This window comes from Thamnophis sirtalis, unplaced genomic scaffold, assembly GCF_051295495.1.
Source record: "Thamnophis sirtalis isolate CommonGarterSnake01/CBP01778 unplaced genomic scaffold, rThaSir2_p1.2 scaffold_11, whole genome shotgun sequence".
Classification (NCBI taxonomy): Eukaryota; Metazoa; Chordata; class Lepidosauria; order Squamata; family Natricidae; genus Thamnophis; species Thamnophis sirtalis.
The window spans coordinates 1633106-1654184 of record NW_028261391.1 but is presented as its reverse complement, the minus strand read 5'-3'; the positions used below and the strand labels follow the sequence as shown (position 1 = coordinate 1654184).

The window sequence follows — 21079 nt, the reverse complement described above, 5'->3', positions numbered from 1 at the left end:
TTCTCTCTGTTTCTCACTCACTCACTCTCTTTCCCTCTTTTCTCTCTCTCTCTCTCTGCCTGCCTGCCTGTTTCTTTCTCTGTTTCTCTCTCTCTCTCTTTCTTTCTCTGTCTGTCTCTCGTCTGCCTGTCTCTTTCTCTCTCTCCTTCTCTCTCTGTCTCTGTCTCTCTCTCTGCCTGTCTTTCTTCCTCTGTTTCTCTCTCTCTTTCTCTCTTTCTCTCTGGTTTCTCTCTCTCTCTCTCTGTCTTTCTTTCTTTCTTTCTTTCTTTCTCTGTCTGTCTCTCTGTCTGCCTGTCTCTCTCTCTCCTTCTCTCTCTGTCTCTGTCTCTCTCTCTGCCTGTCTTTCTTCCTCTGTTTCTCTCTTTCTCTCTTTCTCTCTGTGTTTCTCTCTCTCTCTCTCTTTCTTTCTCTGTCTGTCTCTCTGTCTGCCTGTCTCTTTCTCGCTCTCCTTCTCACTCTCTCTCTTTCTCTCTGTCTTTCTCCCTCTGTGTGTGTGTGTGTGTGTGCGTTTTTCCCTCTTCTTTCTCTGTTTCTCTCTCACTCTCATTCCCCCTCTCTTTCCGTCTATCTGTATCTTTCTCTCTGTGTGTGTGTGTGTCTGTCTCTCTCTTTCTTTCTCACTCTGTCTCTCTCTCTCTGTCTCTCTCTCTCTCTCTATCCAGAGCTCCACCCTAGAAGCCAAACAGGTGCACACTGAACCGGATCTTCCCACTTAACATGCCCATCCCAAGTGTGTGGACTTTACCACTTCTGGGATCTGGAGACCTGCCCAGGTATGGCGAACCTCTCTCAGATCCCAGCCAATTTTCTTCCTTGCACTTCCTCGTCCACCTGGCCCAACCTGTCAGTGAGGTTAACTGGCAGACGGACCTAGGAAGCTTGCAAGGAGCTGGTGCAGCACACCTGAGGCAGGTAAGGGCTGCTGGATCTTTGTGTGTGTGTGTCTGTGTGTGTGTATGGGGAGGGTGCTACAAGGGAGGAGAGGGGCTAGTAAAGTTCACTTGTGGGTCCTCCTTCCCTCTCCCATTTCTGGGGTGGCTAGAGTGGTGCAGCAGGAACGGACATGGCCCAGAGCATTGATCCAAGCCAGGATAAAAGTCCCAGGACCAGCATGAGATAACTAACCACGTTAATGTTGGTTTGGTGGAATTGTTTCAATAGCTAGAGCAGGGTTTTCAACCTTGGCAACTTGAGGTTGGTGGACTTCAACTCCCAGAATTCCCCAGCTAGCCATGACATCACTGTGTGGCTTGTTTGGCTGGTGAATTCTGGGAATTGAAGTCCACCATCTTCAAGCTGCCAAGGCCAAGGATCCTGGCTTAGCACGTTGAGTGTGACCAACTCTTTGGCTCACATGGGAGTGTAAACACAGGAAACCATTCATTCAGACCCAAGCGACATGCGGAGGCCGTTTTTGGCTTGCACGCCCACAAACCCTGATTTTCCTAGCATCTTGTGAATCCAAGCTGGGCTGATACGTTATGGCTTGGTTGATCTGTCGACGTGACATTCTTAACCAGGTTTGTGTTTGCAGGGGTTCCAAGAGATTAGGCATTCCGCAACGCAAATCTTTCAGAGAAATGTTAGTCCGGTATCTGCATGTTTACTTCAATGTTCAGAAATAAATGTTCCAAAATAAACCCTTTCGAGAATTGTCCAGGGTGCGGAAATGAATTTAAAACTCAGCCAAACGAAGCAGAAACAGACAGGAAAAGTTATTTTGCAGGACTTTCTGATTGACATGTTGACAAGCAGGTGAAATAAAGACCAGCAGATCCTGGTCACAGTAGGCGACGTTTGGTTAATATTAACCTTGGTTGGCATCACCATGGGAGATAATAGCCAAGCCAGCAGGAAGCTACTAAATGCAGTGGCTTTATTCACACAACATGCAACCACAAGCCATGCATTCACACAGCCTGTTCAGCTAGCTAGCTTCCAGTTAATCCTGGTTAGCTTCTTTGTGGCTTGCAATGCTGCGCGAATCTTATTACGTGTGCCCAGAATGTGGGTTAATTAAACCCAGGTCAAGGGGGTTGTGCGAATATAGCAATAGCAATAGCAATAGCAGTTAGACTTATATTCCGCTTCCTAGGGCTTTCAGCCCTCTCTAAGCGGTTTACAGAGTCAGCATATCGCCCCCAACAACAATCCGGGTCCTCATTTTACCCACCCTCAGAAGGATGGAAGGCTGAGTCAACCTTGAGCCGGTGAGATTTGAACAGCCGAACTGCAGACTGCAGTCAGCTGAAGTAGCCTGCAGTGCTGCATTTAACCACTGCGCCACCTCGGCTCTTATATAGAATATAGTCTCTGGGACGTGTTGGCCACCATTACTGTAATCAAACAGTCCTTGAATTACAACAGTTGATTTAGTGATGGTTCAAAGTTACAACTGCGCTGAAAAAAGGACCGTTTTCCGCACTTACGACCATTGTGGCATCCCCTCCACACCTCCTGGCCCTCGTCTTCATTCCCTGAATAGAGGTGTTGCGTTATCGTCTCATCTCAGTTGGAATCGGAAAAAGAACAGGAGCCGGCCGAAATGTCGATCCCTCACTGGTTCCTGAGGACTAGAACTGTGATGGGGAATCTATGGCATGCGTGCCACAGGTGACACGCAGAGTCCTCTTTGTTGGCACATGAAACCTCGCCAGCTCAGCTCCACTACGTATGTGCGTGTGCCTCCCGCTGGCCAGCTGACTTTCGAGTCTCTGCTGCGCGTGCACAGGGACAGGGGGGGGGGATGTGGGGTGTGTCCCCCCCCAGCCCATTTTTGCTTCCATGAGGCCCCGGTGCGCAGGGTCAGGGGGCGGAGGGAGAGCGGGGGGCGCATGCGCATGTGTTTGGAGAGCGTTGGGGTCGTGCGTCCATGCACAGGGGGTGGTGGGGCGCACAGGGGGTGGTGCCACATGCGCCTTGCATTATGGGTGCGGGTGTGTGCGTGTGCTTTCGGCATGCAACAACCAAAAGGTTAGCCATCATTGGCTAGGAACTCAAAAGTCGAATGATCCGCTATGGGAACCCTCCCTCGCCTTTCCCTCCAGCCTCCTCCAGGGACGGCCTTTCCACAATTCGCATCAAGGGCTGGGAGTTGGGATTAACTCTGTCTGGGGGGGGGGCAGCAGCTTTGGAACGACACTTTTAAGCAAATCGGGCTTCACAATCACACGTGACAAAAGAAAAAAAGAGGGGGTGTCAGGTACTGAGGATTTAATAGCTGCCAGCTGGTGTAAGGTTGTAATCTGTAAGCTGATGCAATGCAGTGTCTATATATATATATATATATAGGTGGCCATTAGAGGGTGCCTTTCTGCCTCTCCTTCTCTTTGTGTATCTCATTTCTCTCCTTGTGTCTGTAGCTGAGTGGTAAGGGATTTGTCTACCATGTGTATGTCTGGATATATGTGTAAATAAACCACTATTAATTGTCTTAAGGCTCTGTGTGCTGTGTGCTCTGTTTTGGTCCGGGGTTTCTCTCATAAGACTAGTCACACTTCCAAACCTCTGACAAGGGGTCAAGCTATTCTCCCAAAGCCCCTGAAGGCAGGACAAGAAGCAACGGATGGAAACTGACCAAGGAGAGAAGCAATCTGGAATTAAGGAGGAATTTCCTAACAGTGAGGACAATTAACCCGTGGAACTGCTTGCCACCATGTGAATGCTCCATCCCTGGAGGTTTTTAAGAAGAGATTGAACAGCCATTTGTCTGAGTTGGTAGAGGTGGCGCAGTGGTTAAATGCAGCACTGCAGGCTACTTCAGCTGACTGCAGTTCTGCAGTTCGGCTGTTCAAATCTCACCGGCTCAGGGTTGACTCAGCCTTCCATCCTTCCGAGGTGGGTAAAATGAGGACCCGGATTGTTGTTGGGGGCAATATGCTGACTCTGTAAACCGCTTAGAGAGGGCTGAAAGCCCTATGAAGCGGTATATAAGTCTAACTGCTATTGCTATTGCTATTGCTTCTGCTCGAGCAGGGGGTTGGACTAGAAGACCTCCAAGGTCCCTTCCAGCTCTGTGATTCTCTTATTCTGAAGTAGCTGATGACATCAGTGCCAAATGAAATAAAACAACCAGGCTGTTTTGCTTAGGGAACATTGTGTATCCCTGTGTTTGTGTGTGTGTGTGTGTGTTACAATCTGATCTTGAGGCTCTCCAACGCAGGAATTTCAATGAAGAGGAGGATGGCTTTATGTAAATACATTAAACATTAAAAAAAAGGAAAAACCTGGCTCCCAACCGCGGGAATTCAGAGGCCACACAGATTAAGTGCATCTCTTCATCTGATAAATTGTGTTCTTTTTTCCCATTAAGGGAAATTGAAGCACTTCCAGACGGAGCCCTCTTTCAAATTCCCTGGCTGTTAGTTCATTTTTGTGCGTGCGCTTTAAAAAGTTGGGTTAAAAGAAGAGGGAGCTGCGGATGACCAGCCATCACAGGATAGTAGAGGACGCAGAAGAACATCCATTTTTTTTTTCTGGACAGTCATCGGCCAAACAGAACAAGTCTCCTGGACAAGATTTGGACAGGTTTTGGCTGGACAAGACAGTAATGAGCTGACGGCGAGAATGGTTAATTGGATGCGGAAGGAAGCTTTCCGAGAAATGCACCCGAATTGCACGAATGATCTCACCAGCAGTGGGAAAACCAACTTTCTCTCTCCAGCCTTCAATAATCCTCCCCAAAGGCCCACAGTTTATGTGCACGAACCCTCATATCATCACATCATCATCATCATCATCATCATCATCATCATCATTATTATTATACAATTGTATCACAGCGGCCAGTTGTTTCGCCGGATTTGGCATTGGTTACGAGTCGGGCCCCACCAAGGGGCCTAGGACGTCGTAACGTATTTTCGTAATATGCGTGCAGATCCAAGCAGTGAGGCTTTTGCATTTGACTGATGGTGATTTTGTCAATTTTTAACTGTTTTAAATGTAATTCCAGTGCTTTTGGAATAGCACCCAGTGTGCCAATTACCACTGGAATTACCACTGCTGGTTTGTGCCATAGTCGTTGAATTTCGATTTTAAGTCCTGGTATCTTGCGATTTTTTCATGTTCCTTCTCGGCGACCCTGCTATCACCTGGTATTGCGATGTCTATTATTAACAACAATAACAATAATTAGAATATTTGTGGGAAAACAACAAGAACCACAACAGAAATGCAAAGTGGATCGAACAGATTGAGGATTCTATTAAAGTGCATAAAATGGAAGATGCGAAAATAACAAAAGAAATTGTGCAAAGACAGTCAAGAAAAGTGAAGAGCTGGAGTGCACCTGGACCAGATGAGTTGCATGGCTTCTGGTTAAAGGAACTTACAAAAGATTGGCAGCCCAAATGAACCAGATCTTAAAAACACCTGAAATGATGAATGGATGACAACTGGAAGGACATTTTGATCCAAAAAGGAAAGGATCCTGGAAACTACCGGCCAATCACCTGTTTGCCCAACAACATACAAGCTCCTTACTGGTATCATGCAAACCAAATTATGGATACTTGGAAAGAAATGATTTGCTTCCTGTAGAACAGAAAGGATGCTGCAAAAATTCAAGAGGAACAAAGGACCAACTGCTGATTGACAAGCTAATCCTAAAGAATTCAAAGAAAAGACGAACCAACCTGTTCATGGCTTGGATAGACTATAAGAAAGCATTTTATTCAGTTCCGCATAGCTGGATCAAGAAATGCCTGAATGATTAAGAATGAAGAAGTGATAAAGGCAGTAAAACCAGAAGAAGGCTACAAGTATTTGGGGATTTTAGAGGCCTCTGACTTAAAGCATAATAAAGTCAAGGAATTAACTTCAGCCAAGTACATTCGACGAATTCGCAAGATATTAAAGTCCAAATTGAATGGAGGAAACATCATAAAAGACATAAATACCTGGGCCATACCTGTGATTCGATACTCTGCAGGAATAATTGACTGGACCCAGATGGAGTTGGACAATTTGGACAGAAAAACAAGGAAGCTTATGACAATGAATCATGCTTTGCACCCTAAAAGTGATGTTGACCGATTATATCTACCAAGAGCAGAGGGTGGTCGAGGACTCCTACAAGTAAAACAGACTGTGGAAGAAGAAAAGCACAGCTTGAATTATTACATCCAGAAAAGTGAAGAACCAATGATTAAGGAAGTAAATAAAGGAGGCCTTTTAAAGACAACTAAGTCAAAAGCTGAATATAAGAAAGAAGTAATTGAGAAGCGAGCTGAAATTGGAAAAACAAAGCTATGCATAGCCAATACTTGAAAATATTGAAGGCAAAGCTGACCAAAAGCTAACTTGGAACTGGTGAAGATCAGGAGCACTGAAAAAAGAAGCAGAGGGTTTTATTTTGGCAACTCAAGAACAAGCCTTAGCCACAAACTGCATGAAGGCAAAAATTCAACATGTTACCACCAACAGCAAATGTCGCCTGTGTAATGAGAAAGATGAGACAGTCGACCACTTGATCAGTGACATTGCAATACCTGGAGATGCACGAATTGAAGATAAACAGCAAGAAAAAATCACAAAGTACTGGGACTTGCAAATTGAAGTTGAGCGACTGTGGAAAAAGAAATCGTGTGTTGTAGAGCCAAGGTGGCGCAGTGGTTAAATGCAGCACTGCAGGCTACTGCTAGATCAGCAAGTCAGCGGTTCAAATCTCACCGGCTCAGGGTTGACTCAGCCTTCCATCCTTCCGAGGTGGGTAAAATGAGGACCCAGATTGTTGGGGGCAATATGCTGACTCTCTGTAAACCGCTTAGAGAGGCCTGAAAGGCCTATGAAGCGGTATAAAAGTCTACTGCTATTGCTATATTGTAATCGGAGCCTTTGGAGCAATACCCAAAGGGCTCCCTCGCTATTTGGAAATTTTAAATTTAATCAGACTTGATAAATTCTGATTCTACAAAAACCACCCTACTTGGAACAGCTTATATCCTCCGACGTTACCTTAACAGTTCCTAGGTCCTTGGTTAGGACTCGAGCTGTTGAGCTACCAACCAGCCCCAAAGGCTGTGAATCTCACCAAAGATTAACCACATAATAATAATAATAAGAGGAGGAGGAGGAGGAGGAGGAGGAGGAGGAGGAGGAGGAGGAGGAGGAGGAGAGAAGAAGAAGAAGAAGAAGAAGAAGAAGAAGAAAGAAGAAGAAGAAGAAGAAGAAGAAGAAGAAGAAGAAGAAGAAGAAATTGCAGCTTCCTGCAGCAACACCAACGGAACTGCAAAAAACTGTGCTACTAGGAATATCCTACATTTTAAGAAGGTCCTTGGTTGATACATAGGATGCTGGCAGCAACCCGTATCAATCATCAGTGCCAGTCAGTGATATTTGTGATACATGTTTAAATGTTCAGTTGACTGAGTTTCATGTTTAACGAATAAAGGAGACAACAACAACAACAACAACAACAACAACAAACAGAGTTGGAAGAATAGAATAGAATGGAGTGGAGTGGAATGGAATGGAATAGAATCAATATTGGAATATAGAATAGAATAAAATGGAATGGAATAGAATGGAATAAGGAAAGAATAGAATGGAATAAGGGAAGAATGGAATAGAATGGAATGGAATGGAATAGAATAGAAAATATGGAATGGAATGGAATTCTTTTATTGGCCAAGTGTGATTGGACACACAAGAAATTCGTGGGGAAAACTGTCCTTGTGTCTAGTTGTTCTGGTGTGCAATGCCCGTTTTGCGTCGTTTTGAGGGTAGGAGTTGAGAGAGAGGGGGGGGGAGGGAGGGAGGGAGGGAGGAGAGAGAGAGAGAGAGAGAGAGAAAGAGAAAGAGGAAGGGAGGGAGGGAGGGAAGGAAGGAAGGAAAGCGGGACAGAAGGAAGGAAGAAAAAATAATGAAAAAAGAAAGAAGAGAGACATGGCTAGGCCTAGGGAAGAGAAGGACCAGGGGAGACAGGAGAACATCTTCCAATATTTGAGGGGCTTCCCCAGAGAGGAGGGGTCAGGCTATTCTTCAAAGGCCCTGAAGCCCGGATAAGGAATAATGGCAGCCTCTTTAAGAGGGGAGTTTGACCTCCTGGCTGCAGCTGCCATCTTGAAGTAAAGCCCACCATCCTAACCTCCTTTCTAATGCAACTGGTAAATGTAATCCTGGATTGCTTTTGTCTTCAGGTATTCGGCCAGAGGAACCCACCGCGAGGTCCAGACTTCGGACACAGGGAAAGAGATGGAAGAGAAGGACGGAGGCTCTTTGCTCAGGGCCAAAGTTTCCCCCCAACCCAAGGCCACCTTCGCCACACAACCGCCGTCCACCTCCAGGACCCTCCTGTACCCCCAACGTCACGCCGATTCATATGACTGCAGGAAGTACTTTGTGACAAGGGTGAGTTGACTCAGCCGCTTTGGGAGGGGGGTCTCCATGGGGTTGGCAAGGGTGGTCATGACAGGCCCCTCACCCTGGTGGCTTCTTGAGCGAGCACTGCAGATCTTCCTTGGCTCAGGAAGGGACAGGATCTATATCTGAAAACATGTTAATGCCACTTTATAAGGGTAAGGCCACACTTGGAATATCTGCATTCAGTTTTGGTCTCCACGATGTAGAAAAGATGTGGAGACTCAGGAAATAGTGCAGAGAAGAGCAACAAAGAGGATTAGGGGACTGGAGGATAAAACATATGAGGAAAGGTTGCTGGAACTGGGAATGTCTAGTTGAATGAAAAGAAGGACTAGGGGAGACATGATAGCAGTCTTCCAATATCTCAGGGGTTGCCCCAAAGAAGAGGGAGTCAAACTATTCTCCAAAGCACCTGAGGGCAGAACAAGAAGCAATGGGTGGAAACTAATCTAGGAGAGAAGCAACTTAGAACTGAGGAGAGAATTTCCTGACAGTGAGAACAATTAATCAGTGGAACAGAAGTTGCCTCCAGAAGTTGTGAATGCCCCACTGGAGATTTTTAAAAAGAGACCACACAGCCACTTTTCTGGAAGTGTATAACGTCTCCTGCTTGGGGAAGGGGGGGGGGTTGGACTGGAAGACCTCCAAGGTCCCTTTCAACTCTGCTATATTCCATGTAAACTCAGATTAAAGCTGGCTAAGCATAATAAGGTCCACCTATTCTCCAAAACTCCTGAAAGCAGGAGAAGAGGCGACAGGTGGAAACTCAGCAAGGAGAGAAGGAACCTAGAACTAAGGAGGAATTTCCTAATACCACTTTATAAAGCCTTAGTAAGGCCACACTTGGAATACGGCATCCAGTTTTGGTTGCCACAATGTAAAAAAAGATGTGGAGACTCTAGAAAGAGTGCAGAGAAGAGCAACCAGGATGATGAGGGGACTGGAGGCTAAAACATATGAAGAACAGTTGCAGGAACTGGGTATGTCTAATTTAATAGAAAGAAGGACCAGGGGAGACAGGATAGCATCTTCCAATATTTGAGGGGCTGCCACAGAGAGGAGGAAGGGGGTCCAGCTATTCTCCAAAGCACAAGAAAGAGAGAAAGAGAGAGAAAGGAAGGAAGGAAGGATGGAAGGAAGGAAGGAAGAAAGAAAGAAAGAAAGAAAGAGGAAGAAGGAAGGAAGGAAAGGAAGGAAAAATAATGAAAAAAGAAAAGAGAGAGACATGGCTGGTCTAGGGAAGAGAAGGACCAGGGGAGACAGGAGAGCATCTTCCAATATTTGAGGGGCTTCCACAGAGAGGAGGGGGCCAGGCTATTTTCTCCAAAGCACCTGAAGGCCAGAGAAGGAATGATGGATGGAAACTGATCAAGGAGAGATTCAACCTGGGAGAACCATCAACCCATGGAAGAGAAGTTGCCTTCAGAAGTTGTGGGAGCTTCATCCCTGGAGGCTTTCAAGAAGTGACTGGACTGTCATCTGTCAGAAATGCTGTAAGGTCTCCTGCTTGGGTGGGGGTGGGGGGTTGGACTAGAAGACCTCCAACCCAGGGGTGGGTTCCTGCCAGGCCTAACCTCTTCTATAGAAGAGGTTCCACAAATCTACCGTGCCGTTTAGAACCTGTTCCAGCTCCCATCCCCGCCTGTCCCCACATCATCAAGATAGCAGTAGACTTATATACCGCTTCATAGGCCTTCAGGCCTCTCTAAGCGGTTTACAGAGAGTCAGCATATTGCCCCCAACAATCTGGGTCCTCATTTTACCCACCTCGGAAGGATGGAAGGCTGAGTCAACCCTGAGAAGATGAAGAGCGAGAGGAGGAATCCTGGGAGTTGAAGTCCGCAAGTCTTAAAACTGTCAAGTTTTAACACCCCTGAGGTTTTTTTCCCCTAAAGGGTTAGGGGTGCAAGGGTCTTGTAACATGACAGCTTTAAGACTTGCGTGCTTCAAATGCCAGAGTTCCCGAGCCAACATAACTGGAGGAGGAATTCTGGGAGTTGAAGTCCACAAGTCTTAAAGCTGTCAACTTTGAACACCCCTGGGGTTTTTTTCCCCATAAAGGGTTAGGGGTGCAAAGATCTTGTAACTTGACAGCTTTAAGACTTGCACACTTCAATGCCAGAGTTTCTGAGCCAACATTTTGGTTGCTAAGCAAGAGCGTTGTTAAGTGAGTTTCACCGCATTTTGCAAGTTGGCCACTCCCACCCAGTCACATGGCTGCCAAGCCACACCTACTCAGTCACTGGCTGGCAAGCCACTCCCACAAAGCAGGCCACACCTACAGAAGAGGTTCTAAATATTTTTGAAATCCACCACTGCTCCAATCCTATTATTCTATGTTTTAATCAAAATAAGAGTTTTTTTTTTATCAGGGGGGTGAATTAGATGGTGTTAATACTACAACCGCCTGGGTCTTAAGTATCCGTCAGAGGGCCTGTCAATGCATAGAGGGTGCAGACATATCCAACCGGAAAGAATTTACTATCGGTATTTGTAAATTATCTGTTCTCAAAATTGAGAAAAGGGACACGGTGGCTCAGAGGCTAAGACGCTGAGCTTGTCGATCAGAAAGATCAGCAGTTCCGCAGTTCGAATCCCTAGCACCATGTAACGGAGTGAGCTCCCCGTTCCTTGTCCCAGCTTCTGCCAACCTAGCAGTTCGAAAGCAGGTAAAAAATGCAAGTAGAAAAATAGGAGCCACCTTTGGTGGGAAGGGAACAGCGCTTCTGTGCGCCTTCGGCATTGAGTCATGCCGGCCACATGACCACGGAGACGTCTTCGGACAGCGCTGGCTCTTCGGCTTTGAAACGGAGATGAGCACCGCCCCCTAGAGTCAGGAATGACTAGCACATATGGGCGAGGGGAACCTTTACCTTAAAGTTGAGAAGAGGAGAGGTGGGGTACCCATGAAGGACACCTGGCTTCTCTCCCCATCAGTGAGAGACCAGCCACCTTCACCAGAGATGGGAGCCTGGAGACTCGGCTGTTCTTCTCAGAGAGAGCCGAGGTGGCGCAGTGGTTAAATGCAGCACTGCAGGCTACTTCCGCTGACTGCAGTTCTGCAGTTCAGCGGTTCTAATCTCACCGGCTCAGGGTTGACTCAGCCTTCCATCCTTCCGAGGTGGGTGAAATGAGGACCCGGATTGTTGTTGGGGGCAATATGCTGACTCTGTAAACCGCTTAGAGAGGGCTGAAAGCCCTATGAAGCGGTATATAAGTCTAACTGCTATTGCTATTCCTCAGTGGTGTTTGCCCCACCGTGGCAGGTGGTTAGAGACAGGTGGGGACCCCTAGGAGGCTGGGGGGACAGAGGAGGGGATGCAGGAGGAATCCAGAATCACACTGTGGCTTTGACCCCCTTCTTCTTCTTCTTCCTCCTCCTCTCCATTTTAGCCAGGAGCCTTCGACCAAGCCATGGAGGACCTCAAGAACCAACTGGCAGCAAACAAGGGAGAGGAGGCTCAGAGCTTCTGGCTACTCACTGAGTAAGCTCTACGCAGGTCTTGTTGTCGTTTGTGCTTCTCTGCAACCACAGGGGTGTTCACGCTAAATCAAGCCCCGCGAAGGTAGTCTGGAAATTATGGATTATTATAATTATAAGTCATGACAGAAGGAAACACACGTGACCATTTCATGTCCTTTTCTGCAAAGGTTGTAAAGTCAAGGTGGAGTCATTAAACGGATCCACTCTTTGCTACGGGCCGGTTTTCGGCAGAGACTGGAAGTAAACACAGATCCCCTTGCAAAAACATCCGAAAGCAAAGTCTGTAGCACAAGGTTTTATACACCTGGGCAGGGAAAAACCAAAGGGGCCAAACCCAGATTAGGCGAAACCTGGCTCAGAAACAGCCCCTGGGAGAGGGACTTTGGAGTCCAAGTGGACAATCCCTTAAACCAGAGCCAGCCGTGCGCGGCAGCAGCCAAGAAAGCTAAAATCATAATATTTATGGTTGCATAAACAGAGGCCTAGAATCGAAACCACGTGAAGGATTAGCACCGCTTTATAAAGCCTTTAGTAAGGCCACACCTGGAATATTCCACCCAGTTTAGGTCACCACGTTACGAAAAAGATGTGGAGACTTTGGGAAAAGTGCAGAGAAGAGAAACTGAGATGATCAAAAGCCTGGAGACTAAAACATGTGAAGGACCCTTGCAGGATTTGAGTTTGGCTAATCTAGAGAAAAGAAGCGGAAATACACCAATGAGAGGAAGAGTGGGAAACAGAGGAGAGAAGAAAGACAGGAAGAGAGGGATAGGAGAGAGGGTAAGGGGAGAAGATGAGGAGGAGAAGGAGGAGTGGAATGAAGAGAGAGGAGAAGGAGAAAGGAAGGGGAAGTAGAGTAGGAAAGGATGATGGAGGGAAGAAAGGAGGTAGGAGAGAGGCAGAAGAAAGAGGTGTATGGAGAGCAGAAGAGCTAATAATGGGTTTTTATCTTTCTGGGCGTTGATGACAAGAGGAACTGATGTAATTACTACTTAATACAATAGGATATTGGCTATGTAATAGTATACATGTGATTGTATGTTATGAAAATGGAAAATTAAAATATTTTTCAAAAAAGAAAAGAAAAGAAGGGATTAAGGGGGACATGATAGCAGCATTCCAATATTTGAGGGGCTGCCCCAAAGAAGAAGGGGTCAAATTATTCTCCAAAGCACCAAAAAGCAGGACAAGTAAGCGATGGGTGGAAACTAATCTTGGAGAGAAGCAACGTGGAATTAAGGAGAAACTTCCTGACAGTGAGAACGATCAACCAGTGGAACAGCTGGCCACCAGAAGTTCTGGGTACTTCACCACTGGAGGTTTTTAAGAAGAGACTGGGCAACCATTTGTCTGAAATGGCCTAGGTCTCCTGACTGAGCAGGGGGGTGGGGTGGACTAGAAGACCTCCAAGGTCCCTTCCAGCTCTGCCCTGATTCTGAAACGCTGGTTGGTGGTTCAGGGTTTGAAATGCAGCCATGGGATCATCGAGGAATCTGATGCTGGAACTTCAAAACTGGGCCCCAGATAACCTTTGCTGGGGGTCTGTCGTAGCTCCGTACAATTGATAAGTCACCAGCCACAAGTCAAGGACTTCCTGTACATGTAGTCCTCAACTTACGACCATTCATTTAGTAAACAGTCGAAGTTACAACGGCAGTGGGGAAAAAAGAAACTTACGGCTGTTTTTCACCTTTGTGACTGTTGCTGCAGCATCCCTGGGGGGGTTAATGTCCTAAATCATTTGGATGATTGGCAACTGACTCAGACTTATGACGGTCGCATTGTCCTGGGGCCTTTGGATCCCCTTTTGTGACCTCCTGACAAGCAACGGGGAAGCCGGAATCACTGACTTAACATCTGCAGCGATTCACTTAACAACGGCAGCAAGAAAGGACGTAGAATGGGGCAAAGCTCACTTGTCTCACTTAGCAACGGAGATTCTGGGCTCGATTGTGGTTGCGATTTGAGGACAGACTGTAGTAACCAAATAATGAATGGCAACGATTATAAATGTTGTGAAATTAATAGGTATTCGGGATGAATTTGGCGCTCGGAGCCAAGGTGGCGCAGTGGTGAAATGCAGCACTGCAGGCCACTTCAGCTGACTGCAGTTCTGCAGTTCAGCTGTTCAAATCTCACCGGCTCAGGGTTGACTCAGCCTTCCATCCTTCCGAGGTGGGTGAAATGAGGACCCGGATTGTTGTTGGGGGCAATATGCTGACTCTGTAAACCGCTTAGAGAGGGCTGAAAGCCCTAGGAAGCGGTATATAAGTCTAACTGCTATTGCTATTGCTCGGATGAAGCAGATAGTAGGAAGGGAATCCCTATCTTGGTATTCCCAAGGGTGTTTTTTCCAAAGGTCAGTGGGATTTTCTTGGGGGTTTTTCCCCCTTGAAAACGTTTTGCTTCTCATCCAAGAACAAGAAGATCTGAACTACGGGATTGGACAGCATATAAATTTATTAAATTACAATTAAATTACAATTACAACTGAAGAGGCTTCTTGGCTGAGAAGCAAAATGTTTTCAAGGGGAAAAAAAAAAACACAAGAAAGTCCATTTGCCTTTTGGAAAAATCACCTTTGGGACAACCGTGACCTCAAGGACGGAGAATCCCCATGGACACCCCGTGTTGATTGCACGGATACAAACAGACACACAGATACACAAACCTGTTTTGTTCAGCTTGTGAATGTGAAGGATTTGTGGGGCGGGGGGGGAAATATGGGCAATTTATTTAATGCCTGCTTAGGAGTCTTAATTCCTTCTCTTCTTTTAATGGGTCTCTTCCCGATTCTCTCCTTTACTCTAAAATTAAATTCTGCCTTCTTTGGGGGTATTTGCTTAATGTAGTTGTAGTTGTTGTGATCAATAGAATCACGCCTTGCACCCTAATCATCCCTAAAACCGCCTTACACTCAGTAGCAAATTTTTTAAAAAATTGAATTTCAACGTTTGCTTCCTCTAAGGGCTGCTCAAAATAGTCACTTTGCAGAAATTATTTAATTGCCAATTCCCGCAAGCCCAAACGTTATTATATATAAAACAGCAGAGAATTTGTTTAATAAAGTTTGTTGCAGTCTGTATAGAGCAGTGTTTCTCAACCTTGGCAACTTGAAGATGTCCGGACTTCAACTCCCAGAATTCCCCAGGCAGCATTCGCTGGCTGGGGAATTCTGGGAGTTGAAGTCCGGACATCTTCAAGTTGCCAAGGTTGAGAAACACTGGTGTAGAGTGAAGCTCAGAGATTTATTTTCCTGTACTGCCACCCGGAGGGCTCAAAGAGAACTGCAACCTACCTTTGTGCTTCCTACTTTCGGGCCAACTTTTAAGATGCGAGGACTTCAACTCCCAGAATCCCTTTGCGAGCTGGGGAATTCTGGGAGTTGAAGTCCTCGCATCTTAAAAGTTGCTGAGATTGGAAAACCCTGCTCGGCTGTGGATAAATCCAAAATAAGGAGGGAAGGAAGGAGGGAAGGAAGGAGAGAAGGAGAGAAGAAAGGAGGGAAGGAAGGAGGGAAGGAAGGAGAGAAGGAGAGAAAAAAGGAGGGAAGGAAGGAGGGAATGTAGGAGAGAAGGAAGGGGGAAGGAAGGAGGAAAGGAAGGGGGAAAGGAAGGAGAGAAGGAGAAAAGGAGAAAAGAAAGGAGGGAAGGAAGGAAGGAGGGAAGGAGGGAAGGAGAGAAGGAGGGAAGGGGAAGGAGGGAGGGAAGGAAGGAGAGTAGGAGAGAAGAAACGAGGGAAGGAAAGAGGGTGGGAGGGAAGAAGAAGTAGGACCGTTGTAAGATAAGATGGATCTATGGGATGTTAAGAAAGCAATCTTCAAGTATATTGTCAACTGTAGGGAAAAAAATGTTATAAATACATATCATTAATAACAGTTATGAGATCATATAATTGTGAATGCATATATGAAATTGATAAAATATATTTTTTTAAAAAAAAATCCAAAATAATTATTGACAACGTCATTATTTATCCCTTTAGAAATAAACCAAATTATATCATTTCATTTCCATCTATTTTCTGTAAGTAACATCTATCTTCAATTTCAGTTTTTATATAATCAACATTTTACTTAGTTTCCACAATTAATAATGTTGGTATTATTCACTCACATCTTATTTGGCTGCATATCCTTATCAGGAATAACATATTTCATTTTATTCTACTAATCCCCTGTTCCTAGATTCCCCTTTTTTCCTTTTTCTTCTTTTTATATGTATTATGTCTTTTCTTTCGAATTTCTTTTGAATCTTTTCCACCAATTTCCGATAGATTGTTAAGAGGATAATCTTCCCCAGAATTTTTCTTTTCCCCACCATTTCTCTCTTTATCTTTGGCTAATTTCTTTTTGGGGGTGGGTGCTAACTTTCTACCAATCTTGGTTTCTCCCTGGGCAGAGGGGTTGAGGATCTGAATTGGCCAGAGTCTTCTTGCCATTAGTACTCCCTCTGCTTCCCCCCAGGATTGATCACTGGAACATCGAAAAGGAGCGGATCGTGGTGCTCACTGATGCTGCCCTCCTGGTGTGCAAATACGACTTCATCATGCTCAAATGCCTGGAGCTCCAGAGGATCTCCCTGGGCTACATCGAGAAGATCTCCACGGGCCCCTTCGCATTTCCAGAGAAGTCCTTGGACAGGTGAGGTCCCGCAGCTCATCGCGACATGCCAGGAAGCCATCTTTTCTTTTTGGACTTTCTACTGTGGGAAAACGGGAGGGGCGGATTGTACGGAGTTAGATGGCGTGCAGCCATAACAACATTCTTTCTAGAAAGCCAAGGTCATCCTTTGCCTCTGCACCTGACTGGAACTGGATGGGGGTGGAAGCTGCCAGCGTGGCAGTGGGAGATTGCTGTTACCTTCCCACCAAAGGCGGTCCCTATTTTTCCACTTGCATTTTTTATCTGCTTTCGAACTACTAGGTTGGCAGAAGCTGGGAGCTCACTCCATTACGCGGCATTAGGGATTCGAACCGCCGAACCGCCGACCTCCTGATCGACAAGCTCAGCATCTTAGCCACTGAGCCACCGTGCCCCTAAGGCTTTATAAAGCGGTACTAATACTTCACATGATTTAAAATCTAGGCCTCTGTTTATACCACCAAGGATTGTATTAGCTTTTTTTGGGCAGCTGCTGCACACAGCTGGCTCATGTTTAAGCGACCGGGCAATCAAATGAAGTTATTGCCTAGGGGATGACAGGATAGCAGTCTTCCAGTATTTGAGGGGCTGCCTAGGAGAAGACGGGGTTATCCTGCTCTGCAAAGCACCTGAGGGCAGGACAAGGAAGCAAGGGATGGAAACTAATCAAGGAGAGAAGCAACTTAGAACTAAGGAGACATTTTCTGATAGTGAGAACAATTAATCAGTGGAATGACATTGTCTCCAGAAGTTGTGAATGTTCCAACACTGGAAGTTGTTAAGAAGAGATCGGGCAACCTTTTCTCTGAAATGGTAAAGGGTTTTCTGCTTGAGCAGGGGGGCTGGACTAGAAGACCTCCAAGGTTCTTTCCAACTCTGTTATTCTGCTATACATCCTTCCTTCCCTTCCTTCCTTCCTTCCTTCCTTCCTTCCTTCCTTCCTTCCTTCCTTCCTTCCTTCCTTCCTTCCTTCCTTCCTTCCTTCCTTCCTTCCTGGACAGGGAGCTGGACTAGAAGACCTCCAAGGTTCTTTCCAAACTCTGTTATTCTGCTATCCTTCCTTCCTTCCTTCCTTCCTTCCTTCCTTCCTTCCTTCCTTCCTGGACAGGGAGCTGGACTAGAAGACCTCCAAGGTTCTTTCCAACTCTGTTATTCTACTATCCTTCCTTCCTTCCTTCCTTCCTTCCTTCCTTCCTTCCTTCCTTCCTTCCTTCCTTCCTGGACAGGGGGTTGGACTAGAAGACCTCCAAGGTTCTTTCCAACTCTGTTATTCTACTATCCATCCATCCTTCCTTCCTTCCTTCCTTCCTTCCTTCCTTCCTTCCTTCCTTCCTTCCTTCCTTCCTTCCTGGACAGGGGGTTGGACTAGAAGACCTCCAAGGTTCTTTCCAACTCTGTTATTCTACTATCCATCCTTCCTTCCTTCCTTCCTTCCTTCCTTCCTTCCTTCCTTCCTTCCTTCCTTCCTTCCTTCCTTCCTTTGACAGGGGGTTGGACTAGAAGACCTCCAAGGTTCTTTCCAACTCTGTTATTCTACTATCCATCCTTCCTTCCTTCCTTCCTTCCTTCCTTCCTTCCTTCCTTCCTTCCTTCCTTCCTTCCTTCCTTCCTTCCTTCCTTCCTTCCTGGACAGGGGGTTGGAATAGAAGACCTCCAAGGTTCTTTCCAACTCTGTTATTCTACTATCCATCCTTCCTTCCTTCCTTCCTTCCTTCCTTCCTTCCTTCCTTCCTTCCTTCCTTCCTTCCTTCCTTCCTTCTTGGACAGGGGGTTGGACTAGAAGACCTCCAAGGTCCCTTTCTGTCATTATGGAGGCAGGAGGGTGTGGCCTGGAAGCTGCTTGTCAAGCTTTCTCTCCACCCTCCAGCAGATGGCAGTCTTCTCTCTTGAGATGGCAGGGCTGACCTCCTCAGCAGAAACTTACTGCGTCTCCAAGAGCCAAGAGTCCCAGCCAAACTTTTAATTTCCGTGTCCCAGTTCACCTTGTTCGCCCCAGAGAGAGTGAGAAAGAGAGAAACCGAGAAAGCACATGACCTTCCAAAGCTGGGTGGCATCTCCAAGTTGGAATGGACGTGGCATTCTTGGTCTGAGGCCACCTAAAACTTCCATTCATGCCTTCTTCCCTGCTCTCCTCTCCTGTCGCATTGCAAGGGATCCAGGACACTTCGGTTTCAAGAGTGTTGATATTCATGGACATTTTCTGGCAGTGCAGCTTTTGGCCTCACCCAGCCTCACTTCCAGTGGTGGGTTTCAAAAAATGTTTGGAACCTCTCCTGTAGGTGTGGCCTGCTTTCTGGGTCCACTGGTGGAACCTCTTCTAACCGGTTCGGTAGATTTGATGAACCGGTTCTATCGAACCAGTGCGAACCGGTAGGAGCCCACCTCTGCTCACTTCCAAGATTTATCGGATGGCTGACCAATTTAGGAACTTGTGCTTAAAGGCCGGGAAAGGTGTTCACATCGCACATTTAACCAGGTTTGTTTCACAGGACAAACTAGCAGAGCTGGAAGGGATGTTGGAGGTCTTTTAGTCAACTTCCTCCTCAAAGAAGGTGGCCCTATATACCATTTCTAGACAAATGGCTGTCCGGTCTCTTTCTTAGAAAGCTCCAGTGATGGAGCACCCACAACATCTGGTGGCAAGCTGTTCCACGGGTTAATTGTCTTAACAATCTGAAAAATCCACCCATGGAACAGGAGTGGCCTTCAGAGGTTGTGAAAGCTTCATCACTGGATACTTTCAAGAAGAGATTGGATTGTTATCTGTCAATAGCAGTTAGACTTATATACCGCTTCATGGGGCTTTCAGCCCTCTCTAAGCGGTTTACAGAGTCAGCATATCGCCCCAACAACAATCCAGGTCCTCATTTTACCCACCTTGGAAGGATGGAAGGCTGAGTCAACCCTGAGCCGGTGAGATTTGAACCGCTGAACTGCTGATCTAGCAGTCAGCTGAAGTAGCCTGCAGTGCTGCATTTAACCACCGCGCCACCTCCGCTCTGTCAGAAACAGTGTGGGGGGGGGGTCTCCTGCTTGGCGCGGGGTTAGACTAGATGACCTACAAGGTCCCTTCCGACTCTGTTACTCTGTTTAAGTCTTCTTAAAAAGCTCCAGTGATGGAGCACCAGCAACTTCTGAAGAACCAAGGGATTAATTCCATCCAACAGGTCAAGTTCGCTCAAGTTGGAACTTCATGTTATTTCTCCATGGGTTTAGGGTGTATTGCTAGCTCCATTCTCTTTGGTTATTCTATCCCTGAAGGTATGAGGCAGAAGGGTTCTTCGAGGACATCTAGCTCAGCCCCTTGGCTTAGTATCAAATACAGGAGAATATTTGTGAATCAGAGTTGAAATGAGAGTTGTTTCATGACCTAACTAGGTAACTTCATCAGTTCGTAGCATTGATTGTGTTCCCTAGTTTGGGTCTTGAAACGTCTGCAAGAAAACCACCAACCTCAGAGAGCACCAAGGACCCCACAGTCCTTTTCCTCCCCCTCCCTCCCTCCCTCCTCCTCCTCCTCCTCCTCCTCCTCCTCCTCCTCCTCCTCCTCCTCCTCCTCCTCCTTTGCTCTTCAAACCCCATAGTCTTCTGGCTCTGATGGTGTTCCCTAGTTGGGTCATGAAATGTCTGCAAGAAAACCACCAAGCTCAGAGAGCACCAAGGACCCCACGATTGTTGTCTTCTTCTTCTTCTTCTTCTTCTTCTTCTTCTTCTTCTTCTTCTTCTTCTTCTTCTTCTTCTTCTTCTTCTTCTTCTTCTTCTTCATCATCATCATCATCTTCATCTTCATCTTCATCTCCTCCTCCTCCTTCTCGTCCTTCTCCTCCCTTCCCACCTCCTCTTCCTCCTCCCTTCCAGCACTGATGATGTTCTCTAGTTGGGTCATGAAATGTCTGCAAGAAAACCACCAAGCTCAGAGAGCACCAAGGACCCCACAGTCCTCCTCCTTGTAAGTAAGTTTGATTTTATTTATAGGCCGCCCAATCCCGAAGGACTCCGGGCGGCTTACAGAAGGGAAGAGAAATAAAATAAAAGAAGGTAAAAATAAAATAAGACAAGTTAAAACGACACAAATACATTCATTTCAGTCGGGGCTGGACCTCAACAATGCGGTCAACAGCCCCAGGCCTGCCGGAATAGCCAGGTCTTGACAGCTTTTCTGAAGGCCATGAGAGTGGGTGAGGTCCGGATTTCTGGGGGTAGTTCGTTCCAAAGGGTCGGGGCAGCCACAGAGAAGGCTCTCCTCTGGGGAGCCGCCAGCCGACATTGTCTGGCTGACGGCATCTGAAGGAGGCCCACCCTGTGGGATCTCACCGGCCGCTGGGAGGAGCGTGGCAGTAGGTGGTCTCGCAAGTGGTCTCCTCCTCCTCCTCCTCCTCCTCCTCCTCCTCCTCCTCCTCCTCCTCCTCCTCCTCCTCCTCCTCCTCCTCTGCTCTTCAAACCCCATAGTCTTCTAGCACTGAAGATGATCCCTAGTTGGGCCATGAAACGTCTGCAAGAAAACCACCAAGCTCAGAGAGCACCAAGGACCCCCACAGTCCTCCTCCTCTTCCCCTCCCTCCTCCTCCTCCTCTGCTCTTCAAACCCCATAG

At 46.7% G+C, this 21079-nt stretch overlaps 1 protein-coding gene across 1 annotated transcript in view; it reads left to right on the top strand.

Moving 5' to 3' along the window:
• Positions 1 to 796: 796 nt before the first annotated feature.
• Positions 797 to 21079, top strand: part of TPRG1 (tumor protein p63 regulated 1) — a 42765-nt gene continuing 22482 nt past the window's right edge. The window contains exons 1-4 of the mRNA XM_087725019.1: positions 797 to 912; positions 8139 to 8349; positions 11755 to 11846; positions 16311 to 16487. Of these exons, the coding sequence (XP_087581145.1) occupies positions 8194 to 8349; positions 11755 to 11846; positions 16311 to 16487 (425 nt within the window). The 5' untranslated portion in view covers positions 797 to 912; positions 8139 to 8193. The remainder of the gene's footprint in view (positions 913 to 8138; positions 8350 to 11754; positions 11847 to 16310; positions 16488 to 21079) is intronic.